The sequence below is a fragment of the Epinephelus moara genome, chromosome 2 (genome assembly GCF_006386435.1).
Source record: "Epinephelus moara isolate mb chromosome 2, YSFRI_EMoa_1.0, whole genome shotgun sequence".
NCBI lineage: Eukaryota > Metazoa > Chordata > Actinopteri > Perciformes > Serranidae > Epinephelus > Epinephelus moara.
Genome location: NC_065507.1, coordinates 20,222,875 through 20,240,805, shown reverse-complemented (window position 1 = coordinate 20,240,805; position 17,931 = coordinate 20,222,875). Strand labels below are relative to the sequence as shown.

Here is a 17,931-nt window from a genome sequence, read left to right as displayed (position 1 = left end):
CATCACACAGCAAAAACAATTGAAAAGCAGCATGATCCCTCCACACCACAAGGCACTGCAGGTAACAGCGCTGTCTCTCTTCCACAAATCCATTCTGAAAATGACCTTAAGGTCCCTATTATAACCACACAGCAGATTGCTGACCACATAATGAATGTTACTTCCGAAATTCAGATAACCACAACTAAAACCACTGATTTTGTGTCACTTGGACCAACTGCCAGCGTAAGCAGTCTTATTGTCTCCAGAGAAGCTCATGAATCAGCACAGACTATTCCTGAGAGTGTGCAAGTTGTTATTGAGAGATCATCTCAGGCTGCACATACTGACCTTATGGTACAGCCCAATAGTCATATTGGGCCTTTGCCCCTGAGGGAGCCTCTCGTAACCGGCAATACTGGCAAACTCATGCCTGCTGTGAAAAGAAGAAACACAACAGAGCGTGAAATTTCTGTAAGAGCAATCGAACAGAGCCAGCATGCCCAACCTGGTATGATTGCAATAACACGTGCTATCAAGGACCCGGCACAGAGCGTCCAAACAGGTTTGTTAAAAGCTGCCCACAGAGATGGAGGGATATATAACACAACATCTACTTTGGCTGAAAAATTTGAATCTTCACCATTTGATGAGATCAAAGCATTGACAACAAAGAGCGCTTCTGAAGCTGAACACCCTCCACATGAGAAGACTCCTACAGTACTGGTCAGAAGAGACCAACAAGAGCTGCGTGCATTACCAGAAAAGACCTCAAAAAGTCAAAGAATACTTGGGGCTGTGACTGATTCTGCAAAACCCACAGGGATCACACCTAGAGAGAATAAAACCAGCTGTAGGAGAACTGGCTGCGCTAACTCAGGCGTGACAAGTGAAACAACAATTGGAGCAGGCGAGATTGATCATACCGCTCTAGAGAAAATGTATAAAACGAAGGCCGGAAACACAGAGGGAGATCGTTTTAATGCGGCACACGCTCCTGTCACAAAACTAGAAAATGGCAGCTGTGGCACTGACTGTCGTGTACCTGAAGAAGCCACACCACAGGCCATCTACCACGACTATGCAGCTCTTTCACCAGCCACCAGTAAATCTGATAATGACCACGCCACTGTTGATGAGACTATGCCACAAAATGCCAAGAGTATGACAAATGAAACTTCAACAAGAACAGAAACGGATCATTTAGAGAGACGTGAGGAACTTGAGCAGGCTCAGATTGTAGAAAAAACAACACACCCTCACAGACAGACCTCTAAAGCCCAGGAGGCAGTGGCAACAGAGGTCACACTATCTGAACCTGCACCAACTACTGTGCAGACCACAGAAAAGACAACTGAGCGGATACTGCTCGCTGAAAAACATATAAAAACTCAATTAAATAGAGGAGCAGCCAAAGCTGAGATATTTGAGGCACAAAATGCCACCAGGTCAGCACGTGTTGTGGCTAAAGGAGAGACAGCAGTACAGGAGTCGGGGCGCAGGCTGTTACTGCTGGAGCCACAGTCTGTGTCAGAGCTGCTGAAACACAGGAGACGGACCTCACCTCATCTGTATCTCTCTGGGTAATCTTATTGTATAACCCTATTATTCTAGCGTTATCTATTAATCATGCATTAAATTAAAGAAGCATACTGGTGATTTGGCATGAGTTATGCTATTAAGTAGATAATCCATCAGAGAGAACTGCTTTATACTTTCCCTAAATTAATATTGTCACATGGTAATGCAGTTATGAGCAGGTACAGTTCTGAAAATGCTTCCTGATGATGCATTTAGGCCACTCCGAAATCCAATTTTTGGGAGTCTGCAAAGCATTGCAGTTATGAGATGTGGTGCTGGAGGATCAATCCTAGAAGAGAAACAATAAGCAAACATGGATGAGGTGACACAGTCGAAAAATATGGGACTTTGGTCATGACTAAAGACTAAAGACCTCCAAAAATGAATGACATCCCCATCAGCCCCAAGTGTACATTGTGTTATTACTAATTAGAAAATGTTAGCATGCCGACATTAGCATTTAGCTCAAAGCACCACTGTGCATATGTGCAGCCTCACAGAGTCGACTGTTTACTTTGGATATGATGTTTGGCAGCTATTCTTTATTGTCAGAAGTCAGGGCGTCCTCAAATGCACCATGACTGAATAGGAAGGCAGTTTTCAAAACACTACCTGCTCAACTTTGACAAAAGATGCAAGCAGTGAAATTGTTTACCGTGATGGATTAAGAGTCTCTAGCAAATTACAGTTGATTTTTGCAGCACAGCAAAATAGATGGAAACAAATTGCTGCCTGGGAGATATGAAATCAATCTCAGAACTTTAAAATTTGACTGAAACATGTTCTTGCCAGCAGTTATATAACGTGCGATTTGTAGTAAAATTACTAGCATGGTTTTATCACTCAGTTTCCCTTTACAAATCGCCATTGCCAGTGTAACAGAAGTTTCAGATGACCTGTGTGGCAGTGGGAACTACACAGCAGAGATGAGTCTGAACCTGGGAAGAGGTGTAGAGCCTGGTGATGCTGTGCCTGCCCTGGGGAACCTCAGAGTGGTTATCAACCTGAAGACAAACAACAGTCGGATAAACCTCGGGGTCACCTCCTGTTGCTTGTCCCCGACCACTAAGCCTGACCTCATCAACTCCACCTGCTGCCTTTTCTCCAGGTACACAAGAAAGTATGAAATAAAGTGACTGGTAAGAGGTTTTCTTTTTCATGTTAAGAGGGGTAGAGTTTGCTGTGTTGTTCATTTCAGTGTGTGAAAGGCTTAATTCAGGCAAAGTAATAGGAGAAAGAGCAGTTCAGAAAATGTGTACTATAAAAACTAAATATAGATGAGCAGAGGCAGCAACTACAGGATGTACACAGTGGGAAATTTACAGTACATTTACTGATTTATGAGCAGCCATCTGGACTGCATATCATGAAAAGAAATGCAAGCACTCAGTCTTTTATTGTAGGCTTTTTTATTTCATATGCAGCCTTATATGGTAGAAATTGGACTGAGGTTCTCAAAATAAATAGTCGAAACCTGACTTTTGCTTTTTCTAAACATATATTAGAAATACATCCATGAATAATGCAACTTTTCAACCTCCATAAAAGCCTTAACACATCCTGGCTCAACTGCCATTGCTCACAAACGTATTTACTAGAGAAACAGTTGTTGTAATTCATATCAATCCAGTGAGTTGCAGATTCATTTTTAAAAGCTGAATACTCTCTGCTCAGTAAACAGAGGACTGCCAAAGGTTGATGGTGTTATCTCTCCGAGCCAGCATCACTCTGATAGATAGAAATTCAGCACGGTCCTGCACACTCAGAGAGAGAGCAGTGTAAATGCACAACCTCTAAAATATATCAGACTGTGAAAAGGCTGGCTGTTTGAGTTTTACTGTGTATCTGAACACAACACTTGTTTAAAAGGTGGGAACACCTGGGACAAATCTTTTTAATATGTATGTCTGTGAGGTGGAATGAAAGAGACGAGAAAACGCTCAACGTCACCCTGAAATCGTAAAAGTAAACTGGCAGAACATCAGCATACTGGTGAATAGATTCTCGATGATGATGCTTTACATTATGCACAGTGAGTAATGATACTAATCTGACAGCAACATTAAATAAAAGCTGACCTTTACCTAACATGACTTCTTTCTCTTAAGCCTCCAACTCAATTCAATATAAGAGATTAATGGCACGCTACTTTTTTCCCTGTTGTCGTTGTTATTGATGAATACAGCTTTAACGGCTTTAGGCAGCTGTACTGTATGGAGACTTTTTTCTCCTGCAGGATAGTCTCAGTTTTACCATTTTTGCTTAGAAATTTCACTATTTCTTTCAAGGCAAACATGACTGTGCTAAGGTTATACTGTGTGTTCTTTTTGGTGCCTCAGGTTAGCAGCAGAGCCAGCGGGGATCACGCTGCTGCCCAGTGCCCTGTCAACCAGTGCCAGTTTCACCATCAGTCTCTTCCAAATGATTAATTACTCAGTAGTGTACCTACACTGTGATCTCAGTGTCTGCCTGAGAAACCGCTCTGACTGTGAAAGGGTAAGACTGCAGTGGGTGTAATAAATGCGAGAGCATGAGAGAATGAGCGGCTGAGAGTGATTTAAATTTAGTGACACGGGGTGTGACACTGTGAAAACAGGGAGGCAGACGAGGAGCAAGCAGGCTGATGTAAATGGGCTGGGGAGAGGAGCAAGAAGGGAGACCAAGGTGAATGAGGGACTGGGGAGAAGGTAAATGAGGACATGGCTGAATATGATAGGTAAACTAGGAGAGGAAGGATTATTTGCGAGCAAGAATTAGAAGTGAAAGGGAAGGGTGTTGTGTGATTGAAAGATCCTGCCATAGGTGCGGGACCGCTTTCTAAATGTGACAAGTATACTGAGTGACTGAGACTGAGTCTGACAGGCAAAGACACGCAACCTAAAACATCTGTCATGTCATTATGCACTCCGAGGGTCAGATAAGGTCTTTGCAAAGTTATAGAACACACTGGCAGAGCAGCAAAGGACGCCGTCTCCTGCTGTTGTGGGAACAAGGTCTCTGATTTAATGGGAAAACTGAATCATCTGACAAGTACCCGTTAGAGGGCAGAGGTGAAACAGAGGGTAAACTCAGGAGACTCATTTTGATGTCTGCCTTTGTGGAGCACTTCTACAGCTCTCTTATGATGTGTCTAGTGTCTCCTTGTGTTTTCTTGTATTGTAAAGCCTCTCTGTTTTGCTGTGTGTAATGGTCAGTTTAAATTCGTAGTAGGTGTTTGCATTGGTTTACTTGTGTTTGTAATGTCTAACTAGACTACAACACCTGTTTACCCAGAGTGTTCACGTTCTTCCACATAATCTGCAACTTCCTTTGTGTGCATCTTTTGATCGTTTGTCCCCTTTGCTCTTGGATATGGTGTTTCTTTCTTGGCAGTTGATGTCAGGCTACATATTTTTTCTTGACACATTAAAAGCTATACAATAAAAGTGTACTGCCGTGTTTGAACTACTCCAGCTCAGAGTGGGCCCGTTTAGATTAAAAGAAAGAGTGTTGCTTTCAAGTGAGATCCTACTTCCAGATCCCTGTTTGAAATAGATGTTTCCACTGCTGCCCTTTTATACAAATAAAAAGGATACCACACAGGAAAACAGCGTTTCGACATACTTATCATAGAGGTATTATTTCAACGACTATTTCTGTGCATTGTCCTTGCTATTTCTGATGATAAACAAGAACACCATCCGTCTTCCAAAAAAAGTTAATCACCTGTTAGCCACTCACGTTTCCCTTGTCTTTTTATAGCAATGCCTCCAGCAGAGGAGTGCATTTCCCTCAGAGGATCCAGAGGCTGTTGTCACCAATCTCAAGAATCGCATATCCTTCGGTCCCATGTTGAAAGAAGTTAAGAATTCGACCTCCTTGGAGGAGATAGGTAATTATTTGCTGTGCCTTAAAACACAAATAATCAATCTGAGATAACAGAGCGCACACGGGAGATGCTGCAAGACAGGAAATGAGCGATGACCATGCCATTTATCTTTAGCATGTGACGAGATGAGACATGTAAGTGTCTCTTTGTGTGTCCTGGGTTTATCATGGGAAGCAATACTCTAGTGTGCAAAACAACACACTTTTGTAATAGTGCACAAACAAATCATGGCTGCAGCCTCATGGCCGATGATTTCTCTGTTTGACTTTCAGACCCCCCAGAGCTGGACCTGGTTCTGGTCATCGTCAGCCTGGTGGTTGGCTCCTCTCTTGTCACAGTGACGCTGCTGCTGGTGTGGCTGGCCTACCGTCGCCGTGCAATCTGGCTGCTCCACTCCGCAGCTCCGCCACGAGCCTGCTGCGGCTGCCTGCACCCAGGAGGAGGTGACCTGGTCCTACCGTGACCAAGGAGGATCCACTGCCAATTACACTGATAATGTCCCCACCAAAATAGCTGCCGACAATTGCATTAGTCAACAGACAGTGGAGCAGTCAATCGTATTAACCGTAGAGCAGAGGCGGACGGTCGCATCAGCCGGTACAGGCCAGACTAGACGATGAGGTGCAATCCAATTCACACCTCCTCTCATAGGTGACACAGCTGTTGCAGTCGAATTCACTCTTAGCCGTGGACAGTCTATTATCATTCACTGAAAATAAACACCATCCTCAAATAGAAAAGCTGCTCTGATCCCTTTATTTTCCCTCAGTGGCAACAAATCGATACACTTTGTCTCCCACTTTGAGATTGATAGCTCGTTAATACTGGTTTAATATAATGTATGCATTCGTGGCTTGACAGTTATATTGAGCCGCTGTGATCGACTGTTTAGGGAGAATGTCTCCCATCGGGTTAGGAAAATTCAAGCGCATCTATTATCACAAGAGAATGTACATGAACCCCCTGCAATGGTGGCTATCTATTTAAATGTCCAATCAAAATGACAAATCATATTGCATCAGTATGTCATAATATGATTTGGTGAGCAATGTAACTTGATCATTAATCATTGTCCACCATTTAATAACTGAATGAATATATAGATATAGCAGTTCTCTTGGGAGGAATTCTTGATCATTACTAACTTTGACTTTAATCCATGCTCTGTATCTTTGACTTGGATCCTTGAGCAGTGCAATGAAAGTATATATAATGAGAAAAGATATCTGTTTCTGTTATTTCTCACATCATATACCTTTATCCATTACTACATGTAAGTTATCAGTGAAAGAACATGATTAACTTATGACACTGTCATTCTTCTTCCCTCACTATGTGTGTGGGCACACAACTATGCAGCTGACAGCAGAGGTTGGATGCAGCAGTTCCTGGTAGCGACTGGGAAACTATGACAACAGTCTCTGACAACAAATTCAGCGATAGTGATAACAAATCAGACAACAATGACATTCCCTTAAAAAGACTTACACTGAAGGTGTTGTAAAAATCAGTTACAAGGAAACTGAGATAAAGAAATATAGACCAAAGGCACCAGTGTTATACATGGTTTAAGAAACCCCGTCCCTTCACACCTTTCCCACGTTAGAGGTTCGAAATTAAGTTCCATGGGAGCAGCAACACATTCATCATTCTAGTAATTAAAGCAGTCTCCAGAAGTAAATCATAACATACATTACATTCGTTAGCCTGACTATCATTTTATTTTTACGTCAAGAAGACAGTATTGATGTTAAATAAAGTTGAATGGAGCAATAAATCAGTGCATGATATATTGACAGAGAAAGCTTGAGTTCTCCTGCTAGCAGTGCATACATGTACCAGGATGCATTGCATGTGAGTTTCTGACGCCCACAGCTATTACTTTGTTGGCCAAATAGTGTTAGGTGACAAAAATACTCATTCAGATGGACATCTGCCCTCTTTACCAGTTTATCTTCAGGACCCTGAAGAAGGTCTCCAGCACCCATTTGTCCAAGTGAGGGGTAAAACTTTCACGCATAGTTAATTTACACACACAGGCTCTCTCTGGGTGCTCTAGGTGTCTGTACCAACATCCAATAAAAACTATATTGCAGCAGAATGATTCAGGTTTTTTTTGCATTGAAGGGCAAGTTCAGCCAAGGCACTAACAGTTGCTGTTTACTCTCAGCAGCTCAGATTCTGCGGGGTCCTCACCACCTATATCCTTTTTTACCATTGCAGCAGCCTCAGCCTCAGCCTCAACCTCAGCCTCTCTCTGCTGCATTTCTTCACCTGTATCCTATTGCTCAAATAAATATGGTTGAATATCTGAGCCAGCCAAAACACTATAAAATGCATTTTCGCTGTTGAAAACTAAGCTAGTTTGCAATACAAGCAAAGAGAACAAGGAAGTTCTGTTTTTCTAGAGCACCCCCTCCCGCTATGGGAAGGTGAAATCCAACCATAGATTTATAATATGATAACTAGATACTGGATGCCAAGATGGTATCTCTTCATTGCAGTGGAGTTGGTCACCTAGTGCAAACACCAAAAAGAGATTTTAGCCTCCAGGTTTACTTCTGTGGTATGCAGCCCTCTGAATATACACAGTAGTGTTTCTCCTGCTGGCCCCACCCATGAGTTCCTGCTCGGCTTATAGACTTTACAATGTGATGACGTCATGGATTTTTTTAGTCACTTTTCATGGCTCCAGGAAGGCTTTACAAATATAAAACCTCCATGGATAAAACAATGGTAATAGAAAGAGTCATAACTGACCCTCTTTGCAGTTCGAGGTGTCCTGCCAACAGTTTTACAGACGTGTCTCTTGTAATGTTGGTCTATGGGGAAAATGCTTTCTGGGCTGCAGGGGATTTTTTTAGCTGCAATACCGCGAGTTTCCACTGGGAAAAAAAATACTGCAAGGCTGAGGAGCATTCCTGGCATCCTGAATCCAACCTGTAGTTCTTCCTGCTTCCAACTATGTCACTGTCACATCAAATGATGTCACTGGATGCAGGAAGAACAACAGAACAAGAATTTACTGCTTCAGTTGGCTACACTTACCTTCAACACTGATTGGACATCCACAATAAAGGTGGTGAATTTTGCTTTTAACAAGTTAGTAAAAATGTTATATTTGCAACACATTAGCCTATCGTTAGATAGCTAACATAATGGCTAGCTTGGTTAGCAGTAAAGTCATCTTCTAATCTATAGCACTGTGCTAGTAGATAAGATAAGATGCCTTTATTGTCACTATATACAGTGATAGAGTGAAACTTCAAGTGCCCTCACAGTGCCATTTAAAACTTTACATACATTATGTGAATTCATACATACTCACCCATACACACCCCCACTCATACAACAACTAACACAAGATAAAATAAAATATATATGAAATTGCACTGATGCATGACAGTCATTCCACAGACCCGATGTATAAAATATATAAATAAGTAATAAATAAATATTGCACGTGTTGAGGATTGTGGGATGGGTTACAGAATTACCTGAGTGATTATTTTTGTTTATTGAGAGATTGGATGGCTCTGGGGAAAAAACTGTTTAAAAGTCTGCTGGTGTGCGACCCGATTGACCTGTACCTCCTCCCTGAGGGCAGAAGGTCAAAGAGGTGATGGCCGGGGTGAGAACTGTCTTCAGTGATCCTTTTTGCTCTGGAGAGGTATCGGGAGTCAGCAATGTCTTCAAGTGAGGGGAGAGGGCAGCCGATGATTTTTGAGGCTGAATTTACGACCCTTTGTGGGGCTTTTCTGTCCGCTGCTGGGCAGCCCGTGTACCATCCTGTGAGGCAGTAAGACAGCACACTTTCTATGACTGTGCGGTAGAAGAAGTAGGGGTTGCTACCAGCACCAGAATGTTTAACTTAAATGAACTACTTGTGGCAGAATAATAATTCAGAGACATTTTACAACATCAACACAGAAATGAATAAATCTACTCTAAATCAGAGTCCATAAAGTGTGAGAAATATTTACTCATTTTCTATTGATTAGAAGTAATAAACATATGATCATTGCTAATCATAAACATTTTTTATTACTCTAGATATGAACTAAAAGAAAATGGTGTATGTATTTGCCATCTGTCCTCAGGTGGTGTGATGATGTTCAGAGGAGAGTGTTTGTGTGTTAGAATGTGTTTCAAGTCCATGAAACAATGGTGGCAAGAGTAGAGAGTAGAAATCAAAGCAAACAAAACATTAGGAGGACATTTTCAACTAAAGCCTAGTTCACATTACATGATTTTCACCATGATTTTGCGTCATGGAGACTATTGTAACCTTTTGAGTGTTCATACCTGGCGATGTGTGTTTCTGTCAGCGGGAGTCTCGCCAACTGCGTTACGACGTATGCACACCACAAGATTTCTCCACCGAGCCCTCGCCGGCACAGGCCCAGATAATGCGTTGATGTCACCAAACTTGGAGACGACACATCGTAAAGGCATGGATATTCTTTATTATCCTGTGTCCAAACACAACACGCTCCCCGTGATCCTGTGGATGCCGCCATTGTTGTTGTTGCTTGCCGGCCGGCTTGTCAGTCTTGCCAGATGTTGGGAGAGAAACAAGCAACCAGGGCTATGGAAACAAGCCCAAAAGAAGCGACTATCATGCGTTCAAATAACTTATTAGACGGATATATATAGAGGAAGGTGATGTTTAGAGAGCAAGCCCAAATAAGCAACTCCACTTTAGAAACAAGCCCAAAGTCGCGGCTAATAAGCAGACTTGGCAAGTGGCAACCCTGCGGCTTGTCCTCCTCACATTTCTTCTGTCCTCCTGCGTGCTGACGTGGGACATATCCCGCTGATGCTCTTTGTCAGTCGTGTCAGACTTCTCCAGTTTTCTAGCATGCCAGATATCCAGTCCCAGTCACAGACGAGGGGGCGACTTGCTCGTAGGCTTGTTTACTCACGAGGACTCGTCGTGGCAGACTATCTGGCAACTCACCTCTGATCCAAGGTGGCTCTCAAGATCCTCTGCGTCGTCAAAATCGTGGTGAAAATCGTGTAATGTGAACTAGGCTTAAGCCCACAACAGGAGGTGAATGTGAACAACAAAAAAGGTGAATGCAGTACTGAGACAGGTTAGTTGCTCCTGGTGCCTATTTCATTTTCAATTCTGGAGATTGCTGCTGTCATTAATTGGGAATTACGAACACTGTGGGTGAGAGTCTAAGAACAAGTGAGTGAAGATTTTCATCCCACAACAGCAGCAAAAAATTTGTCGAAAAATATTTATATCAAGGGAAATCAAAACAGACACTGCTGTAGGCTGTATTAAGTGAGGTTTACATTTCAAAGGTTTTAAAATTAGATGACATAGATTTGAAGTAGTGCATAAAATAGGAATACATTATCATATTACAATTCCTCCCTCTCACAAGTAAATCCTAGACATCCTGTTCCTCTACTGACTAGATCATGATTCACTGTGTTACTGGGCTCTCTCACGTACCTCGCATGTACATAATTCTGGGGAAATACAAGTGGTAAAATATTTGCATAAGATAAGGATTTGATTAGAAAAACATTCAATGCTCTTGAGAGATACACAGAAAGCAATTAATGTTCTAGTCAGAAACACGCAGTGTAGATACACAGGCATTTACCACAGTACAGATTACAAGGCAATCCGTTCTCCTCAGTGCCCCCCGATCTTTCGTTCTGTTGGGTTACTTTTAGCGCCTTCTATGCTCACAGAATATGGATCAGAGACACTGGAGTTAAGCTTGTTAGTTATTAGAGGACATGAGGGGCAATGGAAAAGCCTTTGGCTCCAGCAAGTCAACTCGCCAAGTGTGGTGGAGCCTGCTAATGCGATTGGCTAAGCTGTGAGATGCGGGTTCCATCAATGAAGACGGACTTCTCCCCTCAGGTAACCTATCAGGAATCTGATCACGAGTGCCTGGGTTTCATTGGAACATCAATCCATGAGTCTGTCTTAAATAATACTGTGAGTTAGCGAAGCATGAAACTATGGCTGCCAGTGAATGTTAAATTACTGCACCCGCATGCATACAGTAGAGAGAGACAGAGAGAGCTGAAGGGTAAGGAGGTGTGGGAAAACATTGTATTGCAAGGAGGTGACAATTAAACTAGAGAAATCTAATGCGTATCACCCGTTAGAAATACCAGACAGTGCAGATTCAGTGCATATGTTGCTGTGTAAAGCCTGTGTGGAGAAAAGCATTTAAGGAAACACTGTCTAATGACGAAGCTGTTTCATATTCGTGAGATAGGGTATTCTGCTCATATCGTCTCACCTATTAGCTAAAATCTTATGACAGCCCATCGTAATGATCCAGAGAGTAGCGGTGTGCTGCAAACTAATTAAATGTGTTCACAGCATTTTCTATTTAGGGCGCGTGCAGGTGGATCACATCACCAACATACAGAACACTGGAAATGTCTAAATGCAAATCATTCTACAGATGTGCATCCTCTCTTTACCACAGTCCTGCACGGTGAGCCAGCAGGCTTAAAAGGAGCAATGAGAGTGGAAAATCCCACTGAAGTAGAATTATTAATACAGTCTCCTCAAGGTCTGTTTGAAATGAAAGCCTGAACACAGAGTCACCTCGGAGCAAAGAAGGAGAGAAGATATGACTGCAGAATCCTGACCAGTGGTTGCCCTCTCATGAGACATATATTATGGACCGAATTCCTAATGAATTGCTTTTGCTTTTATGTTTTAGAAAAGTGAGAGAAAGACAGAAAAAACAGAAGATGGACAGCTGCCTGGTGAGAGTTGCACACATTTGAGAGTTTATGATGGAGATTTGCGTCATGCTCTCGGCAGGGACCATATTGAATCTAAATGTGCTATCTGCCAGGAATCAAAAACACAAGGGAGATGGCCCAAATATTTATATAAATATGTGTGTGTGTGTCTATAAATGTGCTTATTAGAGTTCATCTCCTTCTTTACTTTTGCAGCAAAACACCTCATGTCCCCAGATAAATTCAGCTGTAAAAGGCGATGAGTTGTGGTAGAATATAACTGAGGAGCCTATAAAACAGAACAGTAGGTGGGAATAAGAGGGGAGGTGGTAAAGGACATCTTTGTTTCCTCATCTTCTTGTATGAGCTCCCTGTTACTGTAATCCTCGCACATAAGCCAGGCAGTTTAAATCTTTTCCCTCAGATAACACCCTGCTTTAATGATGCAGAAAGATGAAATCTGCGATTTCGAGGTCCAATGTCAAGGTAGAAAGCGATAAATGTCTTGGCACATTGGGAATTGAAATGGGTGCCGTTCACACATCACAGTCCCTACGCCATCAGAAAAGACACTCAAAGTCAGCTTGCAGCAATGCTAGATTTACTATTCATCTGAATTAATTATTGATCAATTTACAGTGCTCTAAATGAATCACGTGATCAGCTGCGGCAGAGAATGACGCATAGCTAATTTGAACTAAAAACAGTTTTTTTTTCCAAACACAGGGACAAAAGAAAAATAATTCCCCTCTTGTTTTCTGTTGCAAACAACAAGCCTCCAAACACAACTCAGTTTGAAAGCTGTTAATCTCATTGTGTTTTCTCTGTGTCTTAGACAGAGCAGGGACAACCAGCCAGACTGACTGTAAGTGATTAATATGAGAGAAATGCAGCTCAGTTCCGGCGAGTGTCACAGCAGATACTTTATGTACGCATAATGAATGCAGGAGCTCTGCCAGCAAAGTAATAAAATTGATTTCCAACACAATTTGAGGCAATTTACACTCAGTTAAGAGCTGTAAATGATGAACATTAATATTTTGACGTGGTCTAGATTTTTGTTGATTGGTTAAACTGAATTGTTTTGGTATTGTTGCCACACAGTGGACAATAACACTCCAAATCTGTTTGCATATTGGTTTTGAAAGTTTTATTGAGAAAACTCTTCTCTGAATAGTCTGATACCACGTCCAGTCACAGAGAAACCAGCTGGCAGTGGTGGGTTGTAACTGACACGTTCTCATCCAATGTTGTAAAATACCCACAGAATATTAAATATTCCAGAATATAATAATTAAGTAGTAGTTCATATATTTTGTAGCAAGTGCACTCGAGTAAGAGTAAAACTTATTCTGCAAAACAACTACTGTTAGAGGTACAATTTATAAAAAAAACAAAAAAACAAGTACATGTAATGGAATAATGTAACATGTTACTAAAGCCAATTTTCATTCCCAGGTCGACAAATACTAGCGCTTTTTTTTACTCCCCTCAGTGTATGATACCAATGGTGAAGGCACCCTTTGGTGTCTCTGTGATACGCACAGCTGTCTCCTGGTTGAGACTCATTGTAACATGTGATATAGTTGTCAAATGGTCGTGGCCGAGACAACATAACCACTTGGTTAGGTATATTCAAAACATCATGTTACGGGTTAAAATAAGTACGTAAAGTGATGTAAATATGTGTGATGGACAGACCTTACGCCATGGTTTCAACAGCACTCGCCAGATAGATTCCCCTCAACGACGAAGGGGTAGTGTTGAGTGGTAGGGAATTTTACCTACAAATTGGGACGCCACTTCATGCAAATTAGCGTAACAGACGTGTTCACCAACATCACGTGTAACGTCGACGTAGGCTTCTTGCACAGAGAACTCTGTAGATATTCATGTTGGCTACATCATGAATAAGCGTTTTTCAAGCATATATATTCCAACTCAACATTACAGATATGCGGAAACATGACAAGACATATTTTGGAATTTTTGCGTGCTTATTTGCGAAAATAGTACTTAAATTATGCTATGATGATGATGCGATTGTGCGAATTTCCCTTCACGGGAACACGCAAAAACAACGGCTAGGGCCAATTTTGAGGGGAAGTGTGAGTATTGGGACGGACCCTTGGTGTCATATGGCACACAAACAGTGGATTTCCTGGATGAAATTCTATGTTTGTTTGATCCACTCATTCTATGCGGACTTTCTCGCTTTATACTACGTCAGTTGCTCTAAGTGTCAAATGTTACAGCAGATGGGTTTACCTTGAAATTAGCTCAGTACAAGGCAAACCACTACTTAAAATTTCTAATACTGTAATCCAGTGTGGTCGGACCACTCTGGATTACAGTTATTATTATTATTTTGGGTGTGATAACTGTCTGTGGAGTTATTCTAAGACACTGGATGACGAAATTAGGTTGATGCAATGGTGAAAATAGCATATTAGTATGCTTAGTAGAATAAATGGCGATCAGGAGAAAGAAGTTTCTCCTTGGGATCGGTTCTGGACTCATATCAAAATGGACGATAAGCCTACATAATTATGAAATTGCTCTGTGATTATGTGACCCTGTAGGGTGATGCATGAGGACGTAGGTGTGACATGTTTTTGTTTGTTTGCTTGTTTTCTTCTCTTTCCTTCTAGACTTATGTGTTCATTTTTCTTTATGCTCTGGAGTCCAAATCCATATTATAAAAAATATGTGCCTTGTATTCTTGTATGCCCTGATATAATAATATATGTATGCTGTGTACCGAGCCTTTCAAACCAATAAAAATTGCAAAAAAAGGAAAAATAAAACACAAAAAGCCTGGCGTGCTTTAGAGAGACACCAAGGGTGTCTTTGCTGTCTGTATTGCACACCAAGGGGTATGATGGAGTTACATTCACTCTGCTACATGTTGTGGATATTTTTGTTTAAACAAATTATACTGCAGGGTAGTTGTTTTGCAAAACATTTTTTACTCTAACTCGAGTACATTTGTTTTAAAATAGACTTACTTCTACTCAGTTACATTGGACTACATGATTTTCCGACAGCCTTTGCACATGCATACACACATGCACGCACACACAAGCTTGTACTTCATACTTGTGAGGACATTATTCGATGCAGTACATTTCCTTGCCCCTAACCCTAACCTCAACCATCATAACTAAATGTCTAACCCCAAACCCTAACCCAAATCTGAACCTAATTATAACCTTAACCCTAAAACCAAGTCTGAAGCCTCCAACAGGTCTGAGGGTCTGTATGAAAGTGAATACCAGCCAAAATGCCCTCACTCTCAAGGTCTTATACTGAAATTGGTTCTTACAAAGATAAATGTACAAGTGCACACACACACACTTACACACACTTACACACACACACACACACACACACACACACACACACACACACGTGCCCTGGAGAACTGCCATATTCTCAAACTCAAACTGCCGACTACTGAGGCGTTTCTTTGGAGCTGCTGGGGGTTAAGTGCCTTGTTAACGTGTAGTTTGATAGAGGTGGATGGTTCATTAGGCTGTTTGTTTCCTGTGTACAGACCCAAAATACAACGGGCATATACAGTATATCATATCATCTATCATAACTGATACTCTGCTGAATTGAAGTGTTTCTTAGGAACTGTTTAGTTTTCATTTCAGATACATGTGGGTTAAACTGAAAGGAAAAGATAAGAAGTCACAGTTTCTCTGGAACACAGAAAGCTCAGTCAAGAGTCCTGCAAGCTTAAAACCGGCTTTGCAACATTGTAGTGCAAACAAGTTCTGTGTCCCTGCTCCTCCCACAAGTGAACAGAGCTGTCTAGTATCTATGTGACTCCACATGCCTTTCACACAGCCAGCTGCCACTCATTTTAATGTGTAGCCATGTACTACGACTTTCTCTTTCCCTGCATGAGACACAAGCTCCTGCGGTGCAACTGATCAATGCTGATCTGAGGGATAAACCCTGTTTATGTGTAGGATTAAACAGTGAGTGTGTCAGAGAGGATCTCTGTGCTCATGGATTGCATTGACGGATCCCAACGGCTGTTGAGGAGCTTCAAGAGGGACGACTTTGAGGCTGACTGGATTAAATTGGCAGAATGCAGATTTGGTCAAGTGTACCAGGTCAAACTGAAGCTCCAGCAGGAAAAATATGCCTTGAAGAGCTTTGACACAGCCTTGTGTGCAACTTACTTTTACAGGTGGGAACCGAAATTGTGAAAACTAGCACAAATTGTATATCAACCTGCTGTCAAGAACAACAACTGTCTGGAGTTACAGTGAATTCTCAGCTTATTGGCTAAATTGTGTCTCTTAAATTAATTAGTACTCTTTGCACCTATATAATGTTTGACAAAGGATTGAATGCTTCTTGGTTGAAGTTACAAAGTAACCTTCACTGACCATTATGTTTTCCATCACAGGAGACTAATAGATGAGGCATCCATCATAGCAAAAGTGAATTCCAAGTACATCGTGTCCATCTACGGACTGTGCAGTGAGCCGACTGCTGTGGTGATGGAGCACATGAGTAATGGATCACTGAACAATCTCCTAGCCAGTCACACTTTAATGTGGCCAAAGAAGTTCCAGATGATTCACGAGGCCTCTATGGGAATGAATTTCCTTCACAGCATGAAACCTCCACTTCTCCATCTCAACCTCAAGACATCCAACGTCCTGCTAGATGCACACCTTCACATCAAGGTCAGTAAAGCTCAGTGACAACCGCATGATGACACTGTAGGTTATTACAGCGATCTCTTGACATTTCTGTACTTTGAAGAGTAATGTATGCCACTTCTGTACTGCTTCTTGTTTTTCTACCAAGATTTCAGATTTTGCTTTAGTCCACTGGGAAGAGGGCATGAGCAAGAAGTTGTTCATGGAGCATCTGACAATGAGAGGAAACATAAGTTACATTCCTCCAGAGACATTCACTCAGTGCCCCGATCCTCCAGGAACTACCTTTGATGTTTACAGGTGACTTGCCAAGGGCATTTTTGAAATTGCACCATCAGAGTCACTGCTCCCCCCCCAACCTCTTGATTTAGTGCACAACAGTGTAACCTTGCTCTCTACTGTATATATTTTTTCTCCATTCCAAGTCACTGGGACATATTCTATATATTTTACTCATGTCTGACTCAGTCTTTCCTGCCTTTTAATATTCATTGGTTTTATTCTATCTTAAAAAACATTGCCTTTTTTACAGAGCTATTTTTTATATAAAAGAGGAACTGCCACAAAGTTCACTGAATGCAGGGTGTGCAAAAATGTGGAAGTTAGGTCTGAAGTGCCTCTTTCTTCTTTGATCTACAGCTTTGGCATAGTAATGTGGGAGATCCTGACTCAGCAGAAACCACACGCAGGTAGGGACGAGTTCATTTGAAATGCATCACATCGTCATATCAAATAGATTTTTAGGTGTTACTTCAGCGAGGAGTCATGTAACACTCAATATGATCACTTAGACTGCATGAGGAGGGGAAGGCATGTTTATCTCAGCTTTTCACAGTTGCTTTTGAAAATGTTGTAAGAAAAATTTCACCATTCATATCTCATTTTAACCCTCTTGATATTTTTTTTGCATTGTAGCAAAGTGAACATTCAGATTCAGATTCAGATTCAGAATACTTTATTAATCCCGGGGGGAAATTGTTTTTGTTCCAATGCTCCGTGCAAAGTAGAAATAGAAATACAGCATGAATGGAAACAAGAGATAAAGATGAAGATATAAATAAGATACTAAAATAGACAATGAAATAA

At 41.5% G+C, this 17,931-nt stretch overlaps 2 protein-coding genes across 2 annotated transcripts in view; both read left to right on the top strand.

The window, feature by feature from the left end:
- Positions 1-2,390: 2,390 nt before the first annotated feature.
- Positions 2,391-6,139, top strand: LOC126401222 (uromodulin-like 1). The gene is made up of 4 exons (XM_050062345.1): positions 2,391-2,668; positions 3,900-4,056; positions 5,302-5,431; positions 5,701-6,139. Exons 1-4 carry the CDS (start codon positions 2,391-2,393, stop codon positions 5,889-5,891), a joined length of 756 nt encoding a protein of 251 aa, XP_049918302.1. The 3' UTR covers positions 5,892-6,139.
- A 9,872-nt stretch (positions 6,140-16,011) lies between these two features.
- The window catches only part of ankk1 (ankyrin repeat and kinase domain containing 1), a 10,524-nt gene continuing 8,604 nt past the window's right edge, over positions 16,012-17,931 (top strand). Inside the window, exons 1-4 of the mRNA XM_050067808.1 lie at positions 16,012-16,364; positions 16,587-16,869; positions 16,994-17,145; positions 17,485-17,534. Of these exons, the coding sequence (XP_049923765.1) occupies positions 16,180-16,364; positions 16,587-16,869; positions 16,994-17,145; positions 17,485-17,534 (670 nt within the window). The 5' untranslated portion in view covers positions 16,012-16,179. The remainder of the gene's footprint in view (positions 16,365-16,586; positions 16,870-16,993; positions 17,146-17,484; positions 17,535-17,931) is intronic.

Coding starts and splice junctions, on each gene's coding strand:
- LOC126401222 (XM_050062345.1), top strand. CDS start 2,391: ATGGTTTTATCACTCAGTTTCCCTTTACAAATCGCCATTGCCAGTGTA. Junction 4,057..5,301: donor ACCGCTCTGACTGTGAAAGG/GTAAGACTGCAG, acceptor GTCTTTTTATAG/CAATGCCTCCAGCAGAGGAG. Junction 5,432..5,700: donor GACCTCCTTGGAGGAGATAG/GTAATTATTTGC, acceptor TTTGACTTTCAG/ACCCCCCAGAGCTGGACCTG.